The following is a 24606-nucleotide window of genomic DNA, read 5'->3' on the forward strand; positions in this document are numbered from 1 at the left end:
GTATGTGCCTCAACACTTTCTTTTAAAGATTTTATTTATTTGAGAGAGAGGGAGAGTGTACATGCATATTCCCCTGAGCGAGGGGGGACGGACAGGGGGGGCGGGAGAGAGGCAAGTGGACTCCACACTGGCTGGATCTCATGACCCTGAGCCCAAATCAAATCACACACAAAACCGGCTGAGCCACCTAGGCGCCCCTCACACTTACTTCTATTTAAATGTGAAACTTAAAGTTTTTGCTTTATAGAAGGTTGTCTTTGGTCACCATTTAGTAGCTAAAATGTTTCCTTAACTTTTAGAGGAAAGGGAAGTCCTGAAATAGATATTCCAGGGCCCCACCCCCAAGAAAGAAACTAGGCCTATGATTATAGTGGCTAAAACCCACCCCAGACAAAAAAATTAGTAGTCTCTACATTAACCAACCTGATCTCTTTCTGCATATTCCTGGTTGTGGACTGAGAAAAGGGAAGAGGAGAGAATGGACTCCTGATTTTCTGACCTTGAACTGAGTGCTCATCATTTCTATAAAACACCGCCCACCCCAAATGGCCAGTTTTTGTTCCTGTAGGAGAAAGTTATTTTTGGAGGTCTGAATTATAGGTACCTTATTTTAATGCAAAATAACAATGATAGAATTGTTTTGAGCTTTTTTTTTTTTTAAGATTTTATTTATTTGACAGAGAGAGACACAGCAAGAGAGAGAACACAGGCAGGGGGAAAGGGAGAGGGAGAAGCAGGCCCCCCACTGAGCAGGGGGCCCGATGTGGGGCTCTATCCCAGGACCCCAGGATCATGACCTGAGCTGAAGGCAGACGCTTAACGACTGAGCCACCAAGGCGCCCCTAGAAGTTAATATAGCTAAATAATATGAGTTATAAGATATAAATACACTCTTACTCAGTTTTGGATTTCTTTTTGTTACATTTCAATAATAGGATTAAAATCGCTCACAAAAATGTAACGATGTCTAATGTCTAAGTTTGAAAACTCTTTTAAACTTTGTAAATGAGTAGTAGAATAACCCAAATAATCTTCGGGAGAGCCAGAGTCAGGCTTCAAATCTACACAGCCAGAACAGTCTGAACCCTGTCTCTGGCCCTCTAGCCAATAACTCATTGCTGAAGGGCTTGGAATGGACACTATGGCCTGCACCATTATTGTTGGCCACTAGATGTCAGTTTCTGGGTCAGCACCTCCCAAAAGCCAGCTGCATCAGCCCTGACCGGAATAAAGAATTTTCCCTAAAACTCTTCCTTTCCTGTGTCTTCCTTAAAAAAAAAAAAAAAAAAAAAAAAAGTACATGGGTGACAAAAATAAAGAAAAATAAAAACATGGGCACTTCAGATTTGGTAGATCCTAGGTCACATACCCCTGTCCTGGCTGCTACAGAGTGGGCAACTTGCTGGATTTTACATGGAGGTTTAGGATTCACAGCAAAATTCATGCTGGATATTCAAAAAACTTGGACTGGCTCCTTCCCTGAACTTTTTGTTCTCGCTCTGCGAAAAGATAAGGGAGTTGGCACTAGAATGTAAGTTTCTGGGCACACTGTTCAACTGACATTTTTTTGTAGTGTATTTGCTAAGTGAAGGAAGTCAGTTATTGATTCAGATTCTGGCCAGGTTCTTTGAATACACACGTTCTTTGATGTGTGCTTTGAATACCACTTCTTTAGGGGACCTGCCTGTTCAGGGGAGTCCTTCAGCGGGTTGTCTTATTTAATCCTTGCAGCCACCTGTGAAGGGGGGCAGTAACAGAGGTATGTTAAGAATTTTCCAGTGTTTCTCAGAAGGTGGCACAGATGCTCTGACTTCAGATAGCTAGTTCATAGACCAGTGTTTTCCTCTGGGGATGCATCTGGAAAATTCTGTGTGCTGACAAGTGCCAGGAGGCTCTATAAAACAAAATGACTGCAATTTATACCTATGGGGTAAAAAAATGTATCCAAAGAGATCATCCTGAAGGAGTTTTATTGCAATTAGCTCAGATGTAAATGAGTGACCATGGGCCAATATAAGCGAAGATAAGAGAATCTCAATTTCAGAGCAAAAAAAAGGTAAAATGCAGAAGGGATAGACCCATTTCCTGGGACTAAAGCTACTATACTTTTCAATCATAACAAAACTGGCCTTTTATTTGTTTCTATCATAAAAAGCTACACTTGAAATGTTAAGTTGAAGCTAATTTGGAAGCCCAGAATTGCTGAGATTGTTCTGTAAATCCTTTCCTAAAAAGGTTCAAATTCACACTCTGGAACTAGAATGGCTAAACCACTTTTCAGCTCTGTGCAGTAATCCTAGTGTGTGCACTTTTTGTTCTATTCCAGGCTGGGCAGCTGACAACTAAATCTAGACCCTGGGATGGAGGTCAGGGATCTCTGGGAAAAACACACCCACATAAATCGGTAGAGTTCTCCGATTGCCATATGTGCAATCAAAGTTCTGCACAAGTTGTGGGCCCCTAAGTTTATTGTGGGGCAATCAGAGGTGGCTGCCTGAATAAGACAAGGCTTGAGTTGGCTTAGAAGTTGGATAACCACATAAGCAAGCTTGTAACATAGATGGCACAAGGAGGCACCAGCCGTCCAATATTACTGAAGCATGGATGTCAGCTGGACAGGTACGTAGGGGTTAAATCATATGAAAGAACTTGGGTTTTTGCCAGTAGGTGATGAAGGGTTAGAAGGATTTTCGATAAGCAAATAATGGACAGGTTTTCACTTCAGATAGCTCTGACAGCAATGTGGAGATGGGAAGGGGAGGATACTCGGGCAGACTGTCCAAAATAACAATAATAATGTAAACCATCATGAAATTAGGAAGAAGAGAAAGGTTGAAGATAAGAAAAACTATTGATTTTCACCAAAAGAGGAATTCGTCCAATACAAATCAGTGAGTTTAACGTGGGTGTCTTACAAGTAACAAACACACTAACCAACTAAAATGACTTCAGTGCTTATTTCTGGCACCCTACAGTGTCCAGCATCTGTCTCCCAACAACTTCTGGATCTACTTCATTTCTAAACGGGTGCTGCGCACATGATTACAAAGATGGCAGCCGGTGGCAAAGGACCATTTATCTTCCGGAGTGCCAGAGGAGTCTCTAGAGTAATTCTCACTGGGTCGGCTCAGATCATTGACCAACCCAAACCAATCGGTGCCTGCTGGGCCATGACCTGGGTCATGTGACCACTCTCAGGGGAGGAGAGGTCGACCTCCTCTGAACCTTGGTGGTATGAGGAGCCAAAGGTGGTTCACTACTACACAATGGGTGAAATATTTTTGGTAGTTTTAATTACTCCTGAGAAGAAAAATGAAAAGTTAGCAAATTATCCCTAATCCCACCGACCATGATGTTTTAAGGAACGAAGCAAAAAAATGTGAGAGAGGTTACTAGAGTAATCCAAAGGAGAAATTATGAGACCCAAAACAGAAGTCACTCAGTACTGGAATGAATAAGCATATATCTAGGTGATCACTATAAGGGCAACTGTAGGCCTGTCCCACGTGTGGACGAACATACTGAACATGGTGACGGCACAGGCCGGAATGCAATAGTGAGAACTGGGGAAGTCTGCAGGGCTTACCAGACTGCCAAAATATACAGCCTGAGAGAGAAAGGGCATGAGGCCTTGAGGTGTGTGTGAATCAGAGGTGGGGCAGGCTTGCTGGATAATCGTACCTGTCCTCGAGCCGGCAGCTTCCACTACATTCTCAGGACTCTACCGTCTGCGGCTCTGCTTCTCTGCAGGCACCTTAAACTCGGGCAAAACCCTAACCGAGTTTGTTGGCCCCTTTCACGACAAACCTCGCCCTCCTCCACCCATCGCACTGTCCACACCAGACACCTTCCTCAGCCTCGCCGCCCAGTCCAGTCACTCCGTTCCCTTCCCCTCCCAAGTATCCAGAGCCACTCCTCCATCCCTAGTGTTCCAGCTGTCGCTGAGACCTCACATCTCACCCGGACCATCGCGGCAGCGCCAGAAGTTCTGTCCTCATCTCCAGTGTCAGGCCCCCTACAAGTCCCTCCTCTTCGCACGATCTTTCTAAAACGCAAATCTGAAAACGACTCCCCTGCTTTAAGTCCCTCCACGGCCCCCCTGTTCTGGAGGGAGAAACCCACACTCCCCAGTTTGGAAGCCAGGTTGCCGGCGGTGGGGATGGGAAGGGAGATGGCCTTCCTAGGGCGAGAGGGGCATTGGCCTGTGGGCAACTCGGATCGGAGGGCCGAGAACCCCGGGCGTCCCCCGGCTGGGCAAGAAGAGGCAAGTCCCCCGGTGGAACGACCCCTGGAGGCTGGCGGAGCTCGGCGCGGACCGGGCGGGGCAGACGCGCGAGCTGGCGGAGCAGCAAGTTCCGAGGAGGCGCCCCCCGGAGCGAGGACCGGCGGGGAGCTGCAGCCGGGCAGCTCGCGACCTCCGGGCGGCAGGGGGCGGCCTCGCCCGCGGCGACGACGGCTTCCGGTCCCCGGCTCCGCGCCTCTCACGGGACGCGGCGACCTCGGGCGCCGGGCCGCGTCGGCCGGGCATGGCGGTGTGGAGCCCGGCCGTGGTGGCGCCGCTGCTCCGCGGAATACGCGGGGTGAGCGCGGGCGGGGCCGGGCTGTGGTTCCCGGGCGGGAGCTGCGGAGGGGCCGCGGGGCCGGTCGAGGCTGGAGGACGGGCTCGCGGAGAGCGCGGCGCCGGGCCTGGCGCCCTCCCCTTCCCGTCTCTCATTCATTCCTCGTGGGTTGGGTCCTTCCGTGGGCCCGGGCGGCGGGGCTCCGAGAAGTGTCAGGCTCTGGCGCGCGCTGGCGGAGCTCCCTGAGCCGGTGGAGGTGGGGGGCGAGGGGAACAGACACGGAAACCGTTGTGATCCGGCGGGCGCGGAGAGAGCGATGTGGACGCACCCAGCCGGAGACCCGGCAGCCCCAGCTCGCAGTCCTGGCGTGCCTGCCGGAGAGTGCGAGGGTCTGGGCTTTGGGCAAGTCTTCCCAGCCTCTGGGACCTTAACCCTCTCCAAGCCCCACAAGCCCTGACTAAAAGCCCAGCAGAGGGCACTCGCCACGCGCTCTCCGAACTTTCTCTCCTCCCTGCCTCCGCGAAGTATGAAGAGGGGGTGACTCTCCGCGCGGACAGTCGGGGTTCTAGGGATTTTGTCAGTACATTGCTCGTGTAAAGGCCGCTGCCTGCAGATCAGCTAAACGGAGGAAAGACCTCCCAAGGAATCAGTAATGTCAAGTCCCCTCAGCCCTTAGCGATTACTGCTTCTGCCTACCACCTGGTTACCCTCTGCCCTTGTCCCTCCAAGGCTCTGTCCTCAGAAGAGGCTCCATCTTTCCCCCTCCTCCAGCCCAGTCTTAGGCCCACAACATCAAGTTTCTGTCCCTCCGTCTCACTCCAGACCATTTTTCTGACCTGCCTTTCAGCTGCCTGCTGGAACGGCGACTTCTTTGCAGGTGCGAGCAGTCATGCCCTGCGTGCTGTGGTCGTTCTGCTTGTTCATTTGTTCGTTTGTTCAGCCATCCATCACCCAAGTCTCCCGGAGGGCCTGTCCCGGCCCAGCTTTGGAAGGCTGCAGTAACAGGGTAGAGTCAGTCTTGGCCTTTGAAACCAGCTGGTGAAAGAGCCAGTGCACAGATCATTTTAAAGAAGGTGCTTCAGGGAGCACAGGTGGCTTGGTCAGGTGTCCAACTCTTGGTTTCAGCTCGTTTCTTGAACTCAGGGTGGTGAGTTCAAGCCCTGCGTTGGGCTCCACACTGGGTGTGGAGCCTACTTAAAAAAGAAGAAGGTGCTTTGACAGTTTCTACCACAGGACCCTGCTCTAGGCCTTCAGGAACGGCGTGAGGACAAGTGGGACTAAAGGCTGAAGGGGTGGTACGTTCAGCACCAGCACAGATGAACAGCACTCCTGCATCCCACCTGCCATCCCCTCCAGTCCCTGTGTACTCAGTTTGTAATAACACCTCTCATCTGGGCTAACTTCAAAAGGCACTGTTTTGTGCAGGTGACTTTGGCACCAAGAGGCCTAATAAACTCCAAAATCTTTAGCTGGACATTCAAGGCCTGCCAAGCTCTCTTGTCAGTCTCCCTTTCAGCATGTGCTTAGCCCAGTCAAAGGGCTGCAGATCTGGTTTTTTGTTCCTCATCCCATAAGGTTGGAGACGTCCCCCTCAGAAGCACTGGCTCCCTATGGTCCCTACTGGGGGCAGAGGGAGTCTTGTTACCAATGGTAAATAAAAATATTTCTCCTTCAGGTAATTTAGTAGAATTCTGCTACTTCTCTCCAGTAAGAATTGGTACATGTCACAGAGTGTAGCTGGCTTACTGAGCAGTAGGTCACAAGGCCACATCCCGCTGGAGGGTGTGGAATGTGAATCAGGCCTAAAACACAGGTGGCGTCTGGTTTCAGCAGTGTGTAGTCGGTGGCACGCTACCCTGGGAGGCATGTCTGAGGCAGGTTGCCCAGGCTCTGGCTCCCCATCTCACCAGTGAACCTAACCTTAGCCTTTGCTTTAGTCCCCCCGTGTCTTCGCCTCCAAAACTGACATCATGATGGTGTCTCTCTCACAGTGTTATCATGAGGGATTCAAAGATCTGTTGAGTTGCCTTGTGTCTGGAGCCAAAGTATAATTTACAGTTCCACTCTCTACCTCCACTAACTCCCCAAAAAGCTTATTCTGGGTCTTAGGGAGCGTCAGTGGGCATGCGATGTCACACAGTGCCTGGGATGGAGCCCATGGCCAAGCTGCTGGGGGGCCTGGGCCCTGGCTGGCAGGGCAGTGGCGGGTAGGCCTGCACCGTGGCCTGGCCTGGGGGGTGCCATCGTCTTGCTGAGCGATGACTCTTTTCTGTTCTCTCGCAGCTTCCTCTTCACTGTGCCCGGCGGATGTTTGCCTCGCAAACTGAGGGGGAGCTCAAAGTGACCCAAATACTCAAAGAAAAGTTTCCTGGAGCTACAGCTATCAAAGTCACTGACATTTCAGGTAAGGTTTTTCTGTCCTTTTTTCCACAGGGATTTTGCCCTCAGCAAGGGGCAGGGGGCTGGGCAGAGCACACTCACCATCAGCGGCTTCTCAATACGTGAGACTTTTGGACAGATGGAATTCAGCCTCTCCCAGCTGATGGCGTGGAGGTGGGGACGTGAAAGCGTCAGAGGGAAACTGTGTGTGGGGATAAGGCCCGGCTGGGAGGACTTGTGGCTGTTAGCCTCGCCTGGGTCGGATGAGGTCCCTCTCAGTCACCCTGGGGCTCAGGTCCACAGTCTTTAATTTGATTTGAAGATGAACATTACTTTACTTTCTCCACATTTTTCTGGAAGGTGAGCTGGAGCAGACCTCAGAAGGATTTTATCCTTTTGAAAATAACTTCCTTAATTTCCTCACGAGGAGCCGAGCCCAGAAAGGCCAGAGAACCTGCCCAGGCCCTCCCAGGGAGGAGGTGGCAGAACTAGAACCAGCACCAGGACACAGGGGGACACAGGCAGACTCTGTCCTCAGTCCCTGTGCTGGGGAGGTGAGTTCTGCACCCACAGGCCAGGAGGACAGGACCTTTGTCCAGTCACATGTGTGGAACAGCTCAGCAGGGACAGTTAGGTGGGCGTGCACATGTATCTTTGGCATCCTGCATTGCCATGAGGGCTCACTGCTTCTCTGAGAACCTAACCTCTGCAAGCACTGGGAGAAAGTTTAGAAAGTAGTTTTTATGGGAAACTACAGACAAATTCATCAATCCAAAGACCCGTTGTTACGGGAGGTCAGGAGAGCCCCCTCTGTGATGTCCCAGCTCTGAGGTCTTAACCTTCCTAGTCCTACACCTGCCCCAGGCCTGGGTCAGGCAGAGCTGGAACTTGACCTTTGGTCTGGGTCTGCCTCACCCTGGATGGAGTGTGGAAAGGGAATCAAGGCCAGGAAGCTTGGTTAAGCAAAGCTCCTATTCCTGGTATGCATAAAGCCTGATGAGTAACTTGCACTTCTCACAAACTGGCTGGGTGCTCCGAGCACAGGGGACATGTGGTCTCTTGCCCACATTGGTTCATGCTAGAACAGCATACTTCATTGGTCATCGGCATGAGCTCCCCAGCCATGTGGGTGCAGGTGGATGTGTCCACCACAGGGTCTGCCTTGACAGCTCTACCAGAAATCTATTCCCGCCCCATGGAAGCCCAGGATGATACCCTTGAGGCTGCTCACAGACCAGGAGGGCCTAAAGAGAGCCCGTGCAGGGGCGCCTGGGTGGTGCAGTTGGTGAAGCATCTGCCTTTGGCTCAGGTCCTGACCTTAGGATCCTGGGATCGAGCCCCATGTCGGGCTCCCAGCTTAGCAGGGAGCCTGCTTCTTCCTCTCCCAGTGCTGCTCCCCCTGCTTGTGCTCTCTCTCTCTTTCTGTCAAATAAGTAAATCTTTAAAAAGAGAGAGAGAGACCTATGCAGCTCCATGGTCACCATGTCTGTGACCTCTACCGTCCTGCTGTGTCCCTTTCTCCTGCTTCCATTCCTGTCTTTTCTTTGCGTTAGTATTATACAGGTTTTTTTCAAAACAAACTTTAGTGTGTTTTTGCATTTTTAAAAAGACTGATTGCCAGGGTGCCTAGGTCACTCACTCGGTGGTCCTGGGATCGAGCTCCGAATCGGGCTCTCTGCTCAGCAGGGAGCCTGCTTCCTCCTCCTCTCTGCCTGCCTCTCTGCCTACTTGTGATCTCTGTCTGTCAAATAAATAAACTTAAAAATCGTAAAAAAAAAAAAAAAAAAAAAAAAAAGACTGATTGCCACTCCTTTGGAAGGCTGAACAAGGAAATTCGGCCTCTCCATCCCTCTTCCATGGGGTTTCTTGGCCTGTCAACAAAAACACAAGGCAAACTGACATTTCCTAGGCCTTCCATGCTCTGTGCTGTCTCTTCCGTGCCCCGCAGGCATAATCCTGGGTGAGTGCATCTGGCTTGCAAAAGGAAGAGCACATTTTGGACCAAGGTGGCCCTGTGGGGAGCATGTGGTCCAGTCGTCAGCCGTGAGGTTTTTCTCACCATGTTAGCAACTTTGTGCTGAATAAGAATATTTAGACCTTCTTTGGATCATACCGTACTTTGAGGACATATGGGACGGTGGCTGCCGTAAGCTAATAATTGAAACACTTTGAGTCATGTTTATTTCAGGAGGCTGTGGGGCGATGTATGAAATCCGGATCGAGTCAGAAGAATTTAAGGAGAAGAGAATTGTCCAGCAGCACCAGATGGTAAATCAGGTCAGTAGAAGCAACACGGCTCTGTTGCCATTGGTACCCTGTGTCCTGAAAGAGCCTGACGAGCGGGGATGATATTTAACTGTCAGCCTGAGGAAAGAATAAGGCTCATGCAGGCAGCATTCAAGACCTGAGAAAAATACAATGTGGAACTTATCTGGAATCAGACTGTGGGCAAATGGGAATTTTATTCAGAATTGAAAACAAGCCACCCAATAGTTATTTTGCATTTCCTTCTTTATTTCTTTGTATAATGCTACCAATGTCTACTGTATATATTTGTAAACATACAGGTACTAAAAAACAGATATTTTTGTAGATTTGAAGATTTTTTTTTTTTTTTTTTAGCGTCCCTTTGGACTCCTTTACAGATGTGTAAATTGAGGCACAGCATGATTGAGAATTGCTCTACCTGCCCCAGACCCAGGGACAGGATATTGGGGGTCTGGATCATCAGATTTAACCAGACTAAGGTCCAGTTTATTCAATGATCTGTGCTTATTTTACTTGGAATTTTTACCAGGCTGGGCCCCTGGCCTGTATCTGCAAAGTCACCCCCCACCGCAGGTGTGTCTGACATTATTCTGTCTTGCACATTGGGAGCTAGCTAGTTTCATTTTTGTCCAGCACAGCTCTGGTCATGAGACTCCCTCTGTGGCCCCTTGTGTCTCTAGTTCAGATGTCCCAGACTGCTGTTCCAGGCCTTTCCCCACACTTCTCCGAACGAAGCCTCCCTTGGCCCCTGCCCGTTGTTCTGTCTGTGGCTCTGGACCTTTGCCCAGATCAGCCCTCCTGCCTGGGTGCCCTTCCTCTCCGGCATCCAGCTCAAAATGCTGCCCCCGCCACCCGCCTGGCAGGGACTGGATGTCCCCGCCCTCCTCCAGCATTCTCTGCCTCTCATCCTAGATACTTATGTCCCTGCTAACTGTCCCTTGGCCCCATCATCCCTCTGTGGGCTGTTCCCTTTTGGATCCATCTTTGACTTCCTCACGGAGCCCAGTCTTTCACGTGCATGTGGGCACCTACGGCCATATGGTGTGCTGTGGACCAGCTGGGGCGTCTGGGGTAGGAGGGCTACTATGCTCCCCCCAAGTGCTTCTAGTCCCGTTTGATCTCAGGGGTGGGAGCGCAGGCAACACAGAGAGGCCCTGACGGGCCCAAATCATCCCCAACCAGTAGGACTTTGGGTTTTGTCCTCAGAACTCCCCTGGCTGCCTGGTGTGCCTGGGCCGCTAGGGGCGCTGTGAATTTGAGCCCATCCCCTGGGCTGGGGCTGCCCTTGCAGGAGGTTGCAGATGTAGGTTCTGGAGTCTGTCTGCCTGCACTACACATGTGGGCTGTGCTGCTTTTTAGCTTTGTGACCTTGAGCTTACTAAACCACCCTTGTTCCATTTCCTAATCTGTCACCAGGGAGAGAAATAGTACTTGCCTCAAAAGGCTGTTTTGCAGATTAGTGGTAGAGCACACGTGTGTCACTGCAAACACTGACAGCTCGTAGCCCTTCGTAAACGTCAGCGGCCATCACCATTGTCATCCTTGTCCATAGCATTGCGTGGAGTCTGCGCCATGTCAGGGGGACGCAGCCATTCTCTGGGTTGGGGGCAATGTCCCCTCATCATTGTGGGCTCAGGGCTCCTCTGGACCCCTGCAGCACTTGGACTTCCCCCGGCACCCTGTGTGCTGACTGGCAGGGCCCTAGGAAGCCGAGCTCACATGGGCCAGCCCTAGGTCTGTTCTGTCCACTCTGTGTCCCCACACCTGGCCGCTGGCCCCTAAAAGAGCGCAACCGGTCTTTGTGGAGCGTTTGCAGACAGTAAGGAGAGTTGGCCTGGTGTGGTTACACAGAAATGTTTGGTTAAACAGAAATGTTTGGTGGCTGCACGCGCTCCCGTTTCAGAGAAGGCCCCTGCTAGCCCTAGTGCTCTTGTCACCCGCGGCACCCCAGCAGCCACACTTGGCACCCCCAAGTGCTGCCGGCCACCATTGCGAGCCCCACAGGCAGGCCATGTGGATCCACAGCCAGGTGCCTGCTGAGCCAGAGCCTGACCCTAGGCGGGGGCCCTCATTAGCCACAGCAAGCTGCTAGGGCTCCGGTACACATGCCTCAAGGGATTTGTGCACTCCTGGGCCTTTTCCAAGGGTTGCATTTGCAGGTGTTGGCCATGGGGGAGTCCATGGGGAACAACAGAAGGCAAAATCTTTAAGAGCAAGTCATTTGGCCTGCAGCGGGGCTGAGCTGGACCCGGAGTTTGCTGCCCGCCTGTTTGAGGTAGTGGGAATCATGGTTCCCAGGGGCTGTCATGGAGGAGGAGGCTAGCCTAGCAATGGAGTGAAGGAGAGAGGAGCAGACTCCACAGCCCGGCTTCTGCTCCGTGGGTGCTGAGTCAGCAGCTTTGGGAGGATGATGATTGGTCACTCTGGATGCCCAGGCTGTCGGGCGGGGTCCCGGTGGCCCTGGGCTGGGGTGAAGCTTTCCTCATTGATCTTGCTTAGTCACCCTAATAGAACGAGACTTTCAGGCCCCAAAGGTCCTGAAAAGGCCACCTGGTCCATCTGTTACTGGAATCCACTACTGTCAGACAGTCGCTGCCTGATTCCCCAGGGACAGGGCATCCCCGCTGTCACGACTCACACCTGCTCCACCCTCAGCAGGAACGTGCCTCTCCTCGGGGACCCTGTGGATGCGTAGCCTGGCCTCTTTCAGCTCCCGGGGTTCATCAGCCTTCTCTTTGGGAATAGTCACTGGTTTTGACTTTGGGCCAGGCCCCAGGGTTGCCATCCATCCTATTCCCACGCTGGGTAACAGCCACAGGGAGGGAAGTGAGCACTGAGTTCCCTTTTGTGTTGGAGGAAGCTGGCTCCTTCTTGGCTGTCTTCTTCACAGCAGGACTGAAGCCTCAGTGTGCAGAGATCGCAGGATGTGTTGGCCACACGTGCCCAGCCTCGTGATGTATATGGAAGGCATTCAGGCAGTACCAGTCCTCTTCCCTGCTCTGGCCTCTTTGCTGTCTGTTGCCTCTTCACCTGGAGGCACCTGGAGGGTGCCTCCGCCCGTGCCTCCCGCCCACCCCAGTGCCCTGCAGTGGTGCCCTGATGGCCCAGGGAGTCCAGACCCACTCTCCTCTCTGTGGCCTGCCTCCGTCTCTCGCTGCCTGCTCCTGACTCACAGCCAGGCCTCCTCCCCATGAATTGTGACAGGTTCCCAGCCTTCCCTCCCGGGCTTGGTGCTTGGCCTCTCTGCCCGTCCCACTCCCAGCTGCCCCGCTCCACGAATAGCCAAGGCAGGCTCACCCCCTCCCATGAACACCCACAGCAGCGCTCATGGCCTCAGGGTCCAGCAGCACCTGTCCACCATGTCCATTTTCTGTGCCCTTGTATTATTTCCCTTTATCTTTTTCATCCTTTTCCCATGCCTTTTGCACCTGTGACCCCAGCACAATAGCAGGCGCTGAGAAATGTTTACCCAGACGGCATCTTATAAATTGTGGGCCTGTGACTAAGTCACTTCCCTACCAGGACCTCAACTGTGAAGTGACCCACATGACCTTTAAGGCCCTCTGTAGATGGGAGATACTGTGACCTGGGTGACCTTGGAAGTCTGCATGAGAGCTAGAAGAAGGCACTGGGAGGGCTAAGTACACAAGGCATGAGGGGATCAAGGCCTTCCTAGTAAAGGGTGGCTGGGCCCACACCTAGCCAAGGAGGCTTTAAGGATTGTGGCCCTGGCAACAGCCCAAACACAGGCATGGGGACAGCCTTTAGGGGACATTCTGTGCCTGCAGAAATCAGAGAGCTTGTGGCCGGGAGAGCTGTGTTCCTTTACCCGTCCCGTTCCCCGCGCCCCCCCACCATGACATGAGGCTTCTTTCCCAGGGCATTTCTGTTGTCTGCAGAGTTGAGGGGGTTGCAGGTGAATAGGGAGAGGTGCCCAGCACACGGCAGCTCCTGGCATCAGGGCTGGACAGGAGCCCCAGGGGAATGAAGAGTGGCCAGAACATCAGCTTCTCATCCTAATTCTGTTCCTCTCTTGCTGAGTGTAAATGAGGGGGTAGATTCTGTTTCTTTTTTTTTTTTTTATCAAAGAAATGGATAGGACTGGAGTGTCTGTCTCTAAGGATCCTTCGCCCTATAAACCTATCTACATGTGTTAGGAATTTTTGTTGTTGTTGCAAGGTAGCAAAAGCAAACAAAGGGAATTAGCTGGCTCATGTAATTAAATTACCTAGTTTTGTGGCATATCTAGCTTCAGGGTCTTAAGCAAGTTCTTTTGCTTGTTCTTTTTCATGTTCTCTCTCTCCCCCTCTCTGAGCTTTTGGCTTCTGAGTGTTGGCCTCATTTTCTCCTACTAGAGATGGGCTTTCTCTGTTTGCTGGAGAACACGGCCCCCAGCATTGTTCAAGGGTAGTGACCCAACAGACAAGGCTCCACACGGAAAAATCCCAGCAGAGGTTCTGATTGGCCCAGTTTGGGTCATGTGTCACGCCTGGACCAATCAGGTTGGGCCAGAGGCACATGGCTACCCATACCCCTGGCAAATTGATAGGCCCAGCAGCAGTACACAGTTAAGATCTCCGGTGGCTAGTGGAGAAGGGGAAGTGTAGACCAACGTATCTGACATGCTGCCATGTGTGTTATTAAAAGGTAGCGGGGTGGATATGTATTCATATTAGCTTAAACATGCATTTTGTAATCATTGCAAAGACACACAAGAAACTGACGCCACTTCTTTCATTTGGGGACAGAGGTGGGAATGGAGGGTGGTGGAGGGCAGGTGTCGGGGGGAAACCTCACTGCATGCCTTTCTATAACTTTAGATTTTTGAGCCTCCTTAGACATTAACTTAAAAAAACTATTTTCTTAAAAAAAAAAAAAAAGGCAAAACTGCCTAGACAGAGCACAGGCAGGGCCTCTCATGGAGACAGTTGTATACAGATACTCATAGAAACTGCTCAGTGTCAAGTGCAAAATAGTGATGCTCTCCTCCTTGCTTAGGCGCTGAAAGAAGAGATCAAAGGGATGCACGGATTGCGGATATTTACCTCCGTCCCCAAACACTGACCATGCCTGGGCCGCGTAGATGCTGCTGCTCAATGCCTTGGATGAACTTGGCTGACACCATCCTTTCCTAGGCATTTGCCAAAAAGTTATCTATTTTATTCATAGACATTTCTGTTTTATAATCATAGAAGAATATGTTCTCTATTTAGAGTTTAATTAAAGGCAACAGACAACCGAAACCTTTGAAGAGTCATTGGTGATGCATCTTGCTTGTCTGTTTCAGAGGCATTGTCCTTTGTCCCAAGGTCTCTCGTCCTTGGAGAGTCGTGTCCTGCTGCCGTACCTGTGGACAGGAGTGCTAGCTCCTTTTGTCATGTCAAGGCATTTTCTTGGTTCTTCTCCTCTAGGAAACTGCTATTAAGGCCCCTTAATCTTGCCCAAAAGAAGAGAAAAAAAAATATCCTTGGGTTTGGCTGTTCCCTTGGTTGAATGCCTATCTTTTCCTCCCCCTCCAAACTTCTTACAAGAATGGTCTTAGACCTTCAGTTTCCACTCCCTGAAGTGGACCCTGAGGAGTCTGGGATGTCAGGATCAAGGTCTTTCTCCTGTTTGAAGATCCCCCACCCTCCGCATCTCGGAGGGAGGTGCAGCCTATCTCCCACAGCAGAAGCAAGAAAGGTCTGGTTTCCCAGCTCCCTTGCCTATGGGCGCAAGTCAGTGGTCTAGACTCACCCGTCAGATGGATCTGGACTTTGAATGTGGAGCAAGCGAGCCACAAGGGAGCCTCCATGGCTTGCAGGTCCAGCGTTCTGGCTACTGACAATGACGGAGTCAGTGTCACAGGCTGCTGTCTTTGCACTCCGTGGTGGCGGTCACGGTGTATGGGTCTGCGGCATGATCTGGGGGCTCTAGTGACAGAGCCTTCCTGTTCCTGCCCAATTTCAGAAGCTGGTTCACCAACCTTCCCAGAAATTTTGTGATTGTTCCATGTGCTTCCACTAAATTCTTTATTGTTCATGTCAGTCTGGTCAGTGTCTGTTGCTTGCAACCGAGGAGCCCTGAGGGGTTCACCTGCCCCTCACAGTGGGGCTCTTACCCCCCAACATCTGCTTCCCTCCTGGACTGCTTTCTGAGGCCGTGTCCACAGCCACTCTCAGTCCTCAGTACCCCAGTCACCGTGGTGATGACAGGTTGACCATCTGCTCCTTCCTCAGATGTCTCCTTTGTCTTTCGTGGAGCTGCTCTCCAGGGAAACCAGTGGTCACCATCATTTCTGGAGATCCCTAGTACCTCCCTAAGTCATGAAAGTATGTGGTTAAAAGAACCTTGGGCCTGAGTTTCAGAGCAGCACAAATTTTAAATGTGCTGTTCATACACCATGCCCCCATTTTGGGGTTTAAAAATACTCTCCATCTCCATAGCATGGGGGTGGGATTGGTGGCCTGCCAAGGCGGAGCTGCCTTTCACATGGAACAGATTCACCGAGTTGTGTAAGAGCAGAGAAGCCAGGATAAAACAGAACAGAGGATCAGAGACACCACCGAGAGAGCGCCCCAGAGGACAGCTTTTAGGTGGTGTAGTGAGGAAACACTGAAGAATGGAGTCCCAGGGGCCAGGAGAAGGTAGCAGTCAGCAAGGACAGAGAGATCACAGAATTAGACACATGTTGGTTATTCTTGTAGAGCCTACTTGTCCGGAGAGTGGGCTGGACATAGTCCTCTGCTTCTAAAGAACCGAATCCAGTAGAAAGGACAAAGGGCTGCTTCAGAGACCACGTCATAAAAGGCCCTGAGGCCTCTTCCTTGCTCTGTCTCGGGTTGCTCACTCTGGGGGGACGGTAGCTGCCATGTTGTGAGGGCACTCAAGCAGCCTGTGGAGAGGTCCATGTGGGGAACCGAGGCCTCGTACCAACAGCCAACAGCACGGGCCTGCCAATAGCCAGCAGGGAACCAAACCTGCCCAAACAAGAGCAATTTGGGTACGCCATCTTGGAAGTGGGTCCTCCCAAGTCACAGTCACTGTGAAGCCTTCAGACAACTGTCGCCCCAGCTGACATCTTGACTGCAGCTTGCCAGAACCAGTCTGCTAAGCTACTCCTCTAATTCTTACCCAACAGAGACGGGGAGGAAAGAAATATTTGTTGTTTGAAGTCACTGGGTTTCAGGGTATGTTCCAGAGAAGTATGTTCCAGAGAAGTAGATAGCTGTGTACACTGGTCCACATGTGTAGTAAGGGCAGGACACTGGGGCATCTCACATACTGAAGGGGAGGTGGAAGGGCCAAACTGCAGAAAAGATGGGGGACGGCTAACCGTCAGGAGCCCACGACACCCCTGGGTTTCTGCAGCTCCTGTCTGCTTCTCTCTGCAGATCAGCTTTATTATAGATCTATTTGTCGTGGATTTGCCTTCACCATCTACTCCCAGGGTAGGACTCACTGTCCTGCCCAGAGCTCTTTATTTTTATACTTAATGTCCAAGCCACGAGAAGGGCAGACTTTCCTTCCAAGTTTCAGTCCAAAGAATGCCAGGGAAGGCCTCCGACGCGCCCACCTGGAATCAGGAGCCACGTGACCCAGTAGCCTCTCTCCCGACTCTGCGTCAGAGAGGAGGGAAGAGCAACTGCCTCAAAAAGTGGGGGTTTCTGTTCCACAAAGAGGCTGGGGACAAACAACAGGTATTCTTGACCGGAGGGAAAGGTGATGAGGCCTTGCAGGCCTGCTAGGGGTCCAGGGACACCAGGGACACTCTGACTCCTCCTTGGCTTGACCCCAACTCCCCACCTCAGGCAACTCTTCAGGCCCAGAGAAATGTGTGTCAGCCCTACCACGGCCACATGTCTGTTCCCAATCTGGCAACAAGAACTTTTTCAAGGGACTCTCCTCCCCCCTCTGCAGCTGATCTCCCTCCAAGATTAAAAGGAAAGTTGGAGGAATCCGAGTTTCTTTTTAGTTGATTAAATAAGAAGAAATTGTTTAATCTGTGTGGCCAGAGTATAACACTGCATCTGACACAGCCAACTCTTAGCATTCTGATTAAGTGCTACTTGTGAAAATTGCGGAGTGGAGATGGTGCAACTTCTGAGTCAAGTGTCTTTTTGAAAACAGTTTTCCAGTGGAAAATCCAAAGCACCTTGAGGTAAGTGCTTACTGCCTAGAGAAATCAATCTAAGGGACACTGGCCTATGCATCCCCCACCCCCAGGACCGTTTGGTCCCAGGGGTTCATGTAGTGACCATCTCTCCCCTGAGTAGGCCACCCAACCAGCAGCCAGGGAGCCAGCCTGCAAGGGGACCTGTGGCCACAAAACCCCACGGCCACGAAGCCCCATGCATATCCTGGCAGTGGCAAAGAGCGAAAAAAATTCTCTTTCTTGGGAATTCAAACTGTAAAGAGTGAATGACCCAAGAACCAAGGAGAGCGCATGGCTGGTGGAAAGCTGGAGACAAACAAGGACACTCAAATCGGGAAAAACGGCGAGAATCCATCCAGGAGAAATAGAAGTTAGAAAGATGGCCTGGGAGAGGCCAGGCGGGGCACTGGCAAATCTGAGCTGAGCGGAAGCCCACTCTGGGGAATAAAGGCAGTGATTCTCAATCCTGCTGCAAATGAGAACCACCTGGGGTGTCTGAAAATACACCTGGGGCGTTCCGAGGTCCAGGAGGCAGAGACCAGGCAGTAAAAAGGCAGAAGCGAAGCGCCCCGCACGCCGAGTCAGGACGGACCCTTACCTCTGCCCCCGCTTTGCTCCCAGGAAGCTGCTGCGCCTGCGTCAGTTCGCCAGCTCCCCTCCACCCCTACTCACCTGGCGGGGGCGGGGGGAAGGCCCCCACCCCCTAACTCCACGGGGTTAACAGTGGGAGAGCCCCTATACCACCTGAGCTGGGGTCGAGCCCTGGGCCCCCACCTGCCCCGGGCGGATTCCGGCCGGTGGAGTTAAAAGGAGCGGCTGCCCGCTGGGAATTTCCTGAGTTTCCCGGAGCAGCCCCGCGCGCGGGCGTCGCTACCCTGCGCTCCCTCCAGGCCACAAGGTAGGACGTCCCCACATGCGCCCCCGTGCGTGTCAGAAACCCTAGGCTTGAGTCCGCAGAGTTGTTTCTTACTTGCCACCTAGAGAGCCTTGGGTCGCGCCCTCGGCGTCTTACAGTTCTCCCCTTGGCGAGCGAGCCCGACTCCTGACCTCTCTCCTCGCGTTTGCTGCGCCAGCGCCCGGGACGGGGGAGGCCGACCTTAGACGCCGCCTCTCCGGAAACTGCTCCTCGCTTAGGTCGTGGTTAAGATACCTTGACACTGTGAATGTCAAAGAACACTTGAATTTTGTTTTGTTTGAGAAAAAGACAAGGCTGATTAAGGAGGCAGATAAAAGATGCCGGTTCCTTCCGTCACGTTGACCTTCATTCAAACACGCTGGTTCAGAGCCCGCGTCCCCGGCGGTCGTGGAAACACAGAGGTCCTCAGAGAGCAGAACAGCCGGCTGAACAATTGGATGAAAGAATAAAAAGTGAGAACAACTCAAGTTCAAGTAATAATGTTAGCTTTTTTTTTTTTTTTTAAGTAAACGGTTTTTAGGACAGTTACATAACCGCGTTTAGAACTATTTTAGATTTACAGAAAAATGGGGAAGACAGTACAGAGAGCCTGTGCATCCCGTAGCGTTTTTCTCCTCTTAACAGCCCAGATTAGTGTGGCACATTCGTTACCATTAATGAACCGATACTGATACAGTATTCCAAATTAAAGCCCATAGTTCATTCGGATTTCCGTAGCTTTTCCTTAATATCTTGGACCCGGTGTCCCCTCCGCAACTCCACATTACATGTCGTTGTCACATCGCTTTTGTCTCTTCTTGGCTCCCACAGTTTCTAAGAATTTCCTCGCATTCAACGACCTTTAAGTTTTTAAATAGGAGTGCATACCAATATATTTTGTGGGGGAAACAATGGGTGTGTTTGAACAGGAAGCTATTTATTTATTTATTTTGTCATTAAAGACAAGCTCCTGCTTGGGGAACCTGGCTGGTTCAGTTGGAGGAACATAGGACTCTTGATCCCTGGGTCGTGAGTTCAAGCCCCATGTTGGGTGTAGAGTTACTTAAATAAAATAAATTTTTAAAAAGTCTGAGCTTATTTTATATTCAAGAACTGTGCCTTAGGGGCGCTTGGGTGGCTCAGTGGGTTAAGCTTCTGCCTTCGGCTCAGGTCATGATCTTGGGGTCCTGGGATAGAGCCCTCCATTGGGCTCTCTGCTCAGCAGGGGGCCTGCATCCCCTTTCTCTCTGCCTGCCTCTCTGCCTGCTTGTGATCTCTCTCTCTCTGTCAAATAAATAAAATAAAATCTTAAGATTTTATTTTATTTATTTGACAGACAGAGATCACAAGTAGACAGAAAGGCAGGCAGAGAGAAAGAGAGGGAGAAGCAGACTCTCCGCTGAGCAGAGAGTCCGACGCTAGGCTCGATCCCAGGACCCCGGGATCATGACCTGAGCCGAAGGCAGAGGCTTTAACCCACTGAGCCACCCAGGCGTCCCAATAAATAAAATCTTAAAAAAAAAAAAAAAAAAAAAAGAACTGTGCCTTAGATGCCAACAACATATTCCTCAACCTCAACATATGGTCCCAGGAAACATTTTCTCTGAGGGCACCCTGGAACTACAGCCATATTAGTAAACACCTGGGTGTTTAGGGATTTCAGATTTGCAGTGTGTTTCCTCTTCTAGGGAAAATGTTTGGAGTTGAGCCTAAATAATTGCTTAGTTTTTTAAGCTTAAAGCACTTTTTGCATAATATTCTCACATCTCTGATTTCATTTGATCATTTAAAAAAATCCAATATAAATAATTTATAATAAATATTGGTTCAGGTGTATAATGTAGTGATTCAGTAATTCTCTACATTACTCAGTGCTCATCATAAGTGTACTCTTTAATACCTGTCACCCATTTTGTGATCCTCCCTCCCCATCCCACCCCTTGTAACCATTAGTTCTCTATAGTTAAGGGTCTGTTTTTTGATTTGTCTTTTTCTCGCTCTGTTCATGAGTCTTATTTCTTAAATTTCACATAGGAATGAAATAATATAGTATTTGTCTTTCTCTAACTTATTTCACTTAGGAATATATTCCCTAGAGTCAGCAACATTGTTGCAAATGGCAAGATTTCATTCTTTTTCATGGTTGAGTAATTTTCCTCTGTGTGTGTGTGTGTGTGTGTGTGTGTGTGTATGCACGTGTGCATGTATACACACCTTCTTTAGCCATTCATCTATCCGTGAACACCTGGATGGCTACCATAAATAATGTTGCAATAAACATAGGGGTGCTTATATCTTTTCAAATTAGTATTTACCTTTTCTTTGGGTCAATACCCAGTAAGTGGAATTATTGCAACATATGGTAATTCTTGTTTTTTAATTTAATGTGTCTTGTTTTTGTGCCAGTACCGTATTGTTTTGATCTTTATACCTTTGTAGTATATTTTAAAATCTGGATTGCGAGTCCTCCAGTTGTGCTTTTTTTCAGAATTGCTTTGGCTACTTGGGGTCTTTTGTGCTTCCATACAAATTCTAGTTCTGTGGAAGATGCTGTTGGTATTTTGATAGGGATTGCATTAAATCTATAGATTGCTTTGGCTAGTATTTTCATTTTAACAATATTTATTCTCCCAATTGATGAACATGGAATGTCTTTCCATTTCTTGGCATCCTCTTCAATTTCCTTCATTAATGTTTTACAGTTTTCAAAGTATAGGTCTTTTTCCTCTTTGGTTGAGTTTATTCCTAGGTATTTTACTATATTTCATTTGTAAATGGGATTTTTTTTTAAAATTTCTCTTTCTCCTACTTCATTGTACTGTTTGGAGATGCATCAGATTTCTACAAATTTATTTTGTATCCTGCAACCTTACTGAATTCATTTTTCAGTTCTAGTGGTTTTTTGGTGAAGTCTTTCAGGTTATCTGTATTTGGAATCATGGCACCTACAAATAGTGAAAGTTTGACTTCTTCCTTGCCAAACTGGGTGCTTTTATTCCTTTTTCTTGTCTGATTGCTGTGGCTAGGACTTCCAGTACTATGTTGAATGAAAGTGGTGGGAGGGGACATCCTTGTCTTTTCCTGGTCTTAGGAGAAAAGCTCTCAGTTTTTCACCATTGAGTATGATATTAGCTGTGAGTTTTCATATATGGCTTTTATTATGTTGAAGTATGTTCCCTCTAAATCTATTCTGCAGAGGGTGGGTTTTTTTTTTTTATATTTTATTTATTTGAGAGAGAGCAAGCGAGAGAGCACCAGATCAAGAAATAGCACAAGCAGGGGGAGTGGCAGAAGGAGAGGGAGAAGCAGGCATGCTCAACATGGAACTCTATACCAGGATCCTGGGATCATGACCTGAGCTGAAGGCAGACACTTAAATGACTGAGCCACCCAGGCGCCCCATAGAGGTTTTTGGTTTTTGTTTTTTGTTTTCCTTTTATCATGAATGGGTGTTTTCACTGTCAAATGCTTTTTCTGTATCAACTGAAATGACCATATGGCTTTTATCCTTTCTCTTGTTGATGTGATGTATCATGTTGATTTTTTTAAAAAAGTATTTATTTTTCTGACAGAGAGAGATCACAAGTAGGCAAAGAGGCAGACAGAGAGGGGGAAGCAGGTTACCTGCTGAGCAGACAGTCCGATGCCGGCCTTGATCCCAGGACCCTGAGACCATGACCTGCGCCAAAGGCAGATGCTTAACCCACTGAGCCACCCAGCGCCCCTCATGTTGATTGATTTGTATATATTGATCCACCTTGGCATCCCAAGAGTAAATCCCATTGATTGTGGTAAATGATTTTTTTAAATGTATTGTTAGATTCAGTTTGCTAATATTTTGTCAAGGTTTTTTTTGTGTGTCTATTCACCAGAGATATTGGCCTGTCAGTCTTTCTTTTGTAGTGTCTTCTCTGGTTTTGGTATCAAGGTAATGCTGGCCTCAGAGTATGAATCTGGAAGCTTTCTTTCCCTTTATGTTTTGTTGTTTTTTTTTTTGAAATAGTTTAAGAAGTATAGGTATTAACTCTTCTTTAAATGTTCAGTAGAGGAGGTGCCTGGCTGACTCAGTTGGTAGAGTGCAACTCTTGATCTCCTAGGTTTAAGTTTGAGCCCTACATTGGGTGTAGAGATTACTTAAAAAAATAAAAGTTTTTAAAAAATGTTTGGTAGAATTTACCAGATGGCCAAACCATCTGGTCCTTGACTTTTATTTTTTGGTGGTTCTTTGATTAACAATCCAATTTTGTATGAGTAATTGATCTGTTAAGTTTTTCTATTTCTACCTGGTTCAGTTTTGGAAGATTTATGTTTCTAGGAATTTATCCATTTCTTTTAGATTCTCCAGTTTGTTGTCATATAATTTTTCATGATATTCTTTATAATTCTTTGTATTTCTATTGTGTTGATTGTTATTTCTCCTCTTTCCCTCTGATTTTGTTTGAGTTCTCTCTCTCCCTTAACAAGACTGGTTAAAGGTTTATCAATTTTGTTGATCTTTTCAAAGAACCAGTTCCTGGTTTCATTTATCTGTTCTATTGTTTTTTAGTTTCTATTTTGTTTATTTCTGTCCCAATCTTTATTATTTCATTCCTTCTACTGGTTTTGGGTTTTGTTTATCCTTCTTTTTCTAGCTCCTGTAGATATAAGTTTAGGTTGTTTATTTGAGCTTTTACTTGCTTCTTGAAGTAGGCTATGTATTGCTATTAATTTTCCTCTTAGAACAGCTTTTGCTGCATTCCAAAGGTTTTGGACCATTGTGTTTTTATCTTCACCTCCATGTATTCTTTTAAAAATTTTTTAATTTATTTTTTATTTTTTAAAGATTTTATTTATTTATTTGATACAGAGAGACATCCCAAGTAGGCAGAGAGGCAGGTGGGGGGGGGGGTGGAGCAGGCTCCTTGCTGAGCAGAAAGCCCAATGTGGGACTCGATCCCAGAACCCTGAGATCACGACCTGAGCCAAAGGCAGAAGCTTAACCCACTGAGCCACCCAGGCGCCCCTCCATGTATTCTTTTAATTTCATCTTTGATCTCTTGGTTAACCCATTCATTATTTAGTGGTACGTTATTTAACCTTTGTGTATTTGTGCTCTTTACATATTTTTTCTTGTGGTTGACTTCTAGTTTCATAGCATTGTAGTCAGAAAAGATAGTATAGCTTCAGTCTTTTTGAATTTGTTGAGATTTGTTTTGTGTCCTAACATGTAATCTGTTCTGGAGAATGTTCTATGTGCACTTGAAAAGAATGTGTAATCCACTGTTTTAGGATAGAATATTTTGAATATCTATTATAGCCATCTTGTCCAGTGTGTCATTCAAAGAAAATATTTCCTTGTTGGTTTTCTGTTTGGACAAATCTGTCCATTGATGTAGTGGGGTGTTTAAATACCCTACTATTAAAGTATTAATAAAGTATTAATATCAATATCAATACTTCCTTTATATTTGTTTTTTTTTTTTAAGATTTTATTTTTATTTATTTAACAGAGAGAGATCACAAGCAGGCAGAGAGAGAGGAGGAAGCAGGCTCCCTGCTGAGCAGAGAGCCCGATGCGGGCCTCGATCCCAGGACCCTGAGATCATGACCTGAGCCGAAAGGCAGCGGCTTAACCCACTGAGCCACCCAGGCGCCCCCTTTATATTTGTTTTTAACTGCTTTGTGTATTGAGTGATCCCATGTTGGGTACATAAATATTTATGATTGCTATATCTTCTTGTTGGGTTAGGATTATATAATGTCCTTCATTGTTCCTTGTTACAGTCTTTGTTGTACAGTCTGTTTTGTCCAAATAAGTATTTCTATCCAGGTTTTCTTTTCATTTCCATTTGCATGATAAATGCTTTTCCATCACTTCACTTTGAGTTTACAGGTGTCTTCAGGTCTGAAATGAGTCTATGGTAGGCAGCCTACAGTTGGGTCTTGCTTTTTTATCCATTCTGTCACTTTTGGTCTTTTGATTGGAGTGTTTATTCCATTTACATTCAGAGTAATTATTGATAGGGATGTATTACCATTTTGTTGCTTGCTTTATGGTTGTTTTGGTAATTCTTCTCTGTTCCTTTCTTCTCTTGCTCTCTTACAGCTTGCTGGCTTTCTTTAGTGATACTTGGATTCCTTTCTCTTAATTGTTTGCATATCTATTACCAGTTTTTGCTACAGAAAGCACTGTTTATAACAAAGACAAAACTACAAAAGAAGTCACCATCCAGTTGGCCAATTGAAAGTTACTCTATCCTAGACATTTCAGCGAACACAAAGTAGTCACATCTTAGACACCACACCAAAAAAAAGTGCACTGGCATTATTAAAAATAAAATGAGTGCCCTGAGTTAGAGGCATCCGAAAGTAGCAGCTTCACCCAGGCAGGA

At 48.4% G+C, this 24606-nt stretch overlaps 1 protein-coding gene across 2 annotated transcripts; it reads left to right on the top strand.

Annotated features, from left to right (window-relative positions):
* The first annotated feature begins 4428 nt into the window (after positions 1 to 4428).
* BOLA3 (bolA family member 3) lies at positions 4429 to 14449 on the top strand. Of its 2 annotated transcripts, XM_082743946.1 has the most exons (4): positions 4429 to 4580; positions 6843 to 6963; positions 9127 to 9215; positions 14205 to 14449. In XM_082743946.1, the coding sequence occupies exons 1-4, from the start codon at positions 4527 to 4529 to the stop codon at positions 14268 to 14270; spliced, it is 330 nt and encodes a 109-aa protein (XP_082600072.1). In that variant the 5' UTR covers positions 4429 to 4526; the 3' UTR covers positions 14271 to 14449. The 2 variants fall into 2 exon arrangements, with proteins under 2 accessions (XP_082600072.1, XP_082600073.1); XM_082743947.1 differs by lacking the exon at positions 9127 to 9215 and having other exon boundaries at positions 4451 to 4580.
* The last annotated feature ends 10157 nt before the right edge of the window (positions 14450 to 24606 follow it).

Source organism: Mustela nivalis (assembly GCF_964662115.1).
Source record: "Mustela nivalis genome assembly, chromosome: 8".
Lineage (NCBI taxonomy): Eukaryota > Metazoa > Chordata > Mammalia > Carnivora > Mustelidae > Mustela > Mustela nivalis.

Coding starts and splice junctions, on each gene's coding strand:
- BOLA3 (XM_082743946.1), top strand. CDS start 4,527: ATGGCGGTGTGGAGCCCGGCCGTGGTGGCGCCGCTGCTCCGCGGAATA. Junction 4,581..6,842: donor TGCTCCGCGGAATACGCGGG/GTGAGCGCGGGC, acceptor GTTCTCTCGCAG/CTTCCTCTTCACTGTGCCCG. Junction 9,216..14,204: donor AGCACCAGATGGTAAATCAG/GTCAGTAGAAGC, acceptor CTCCTTGCTTAG/GCGCTGAAAGAAGAGATCAA.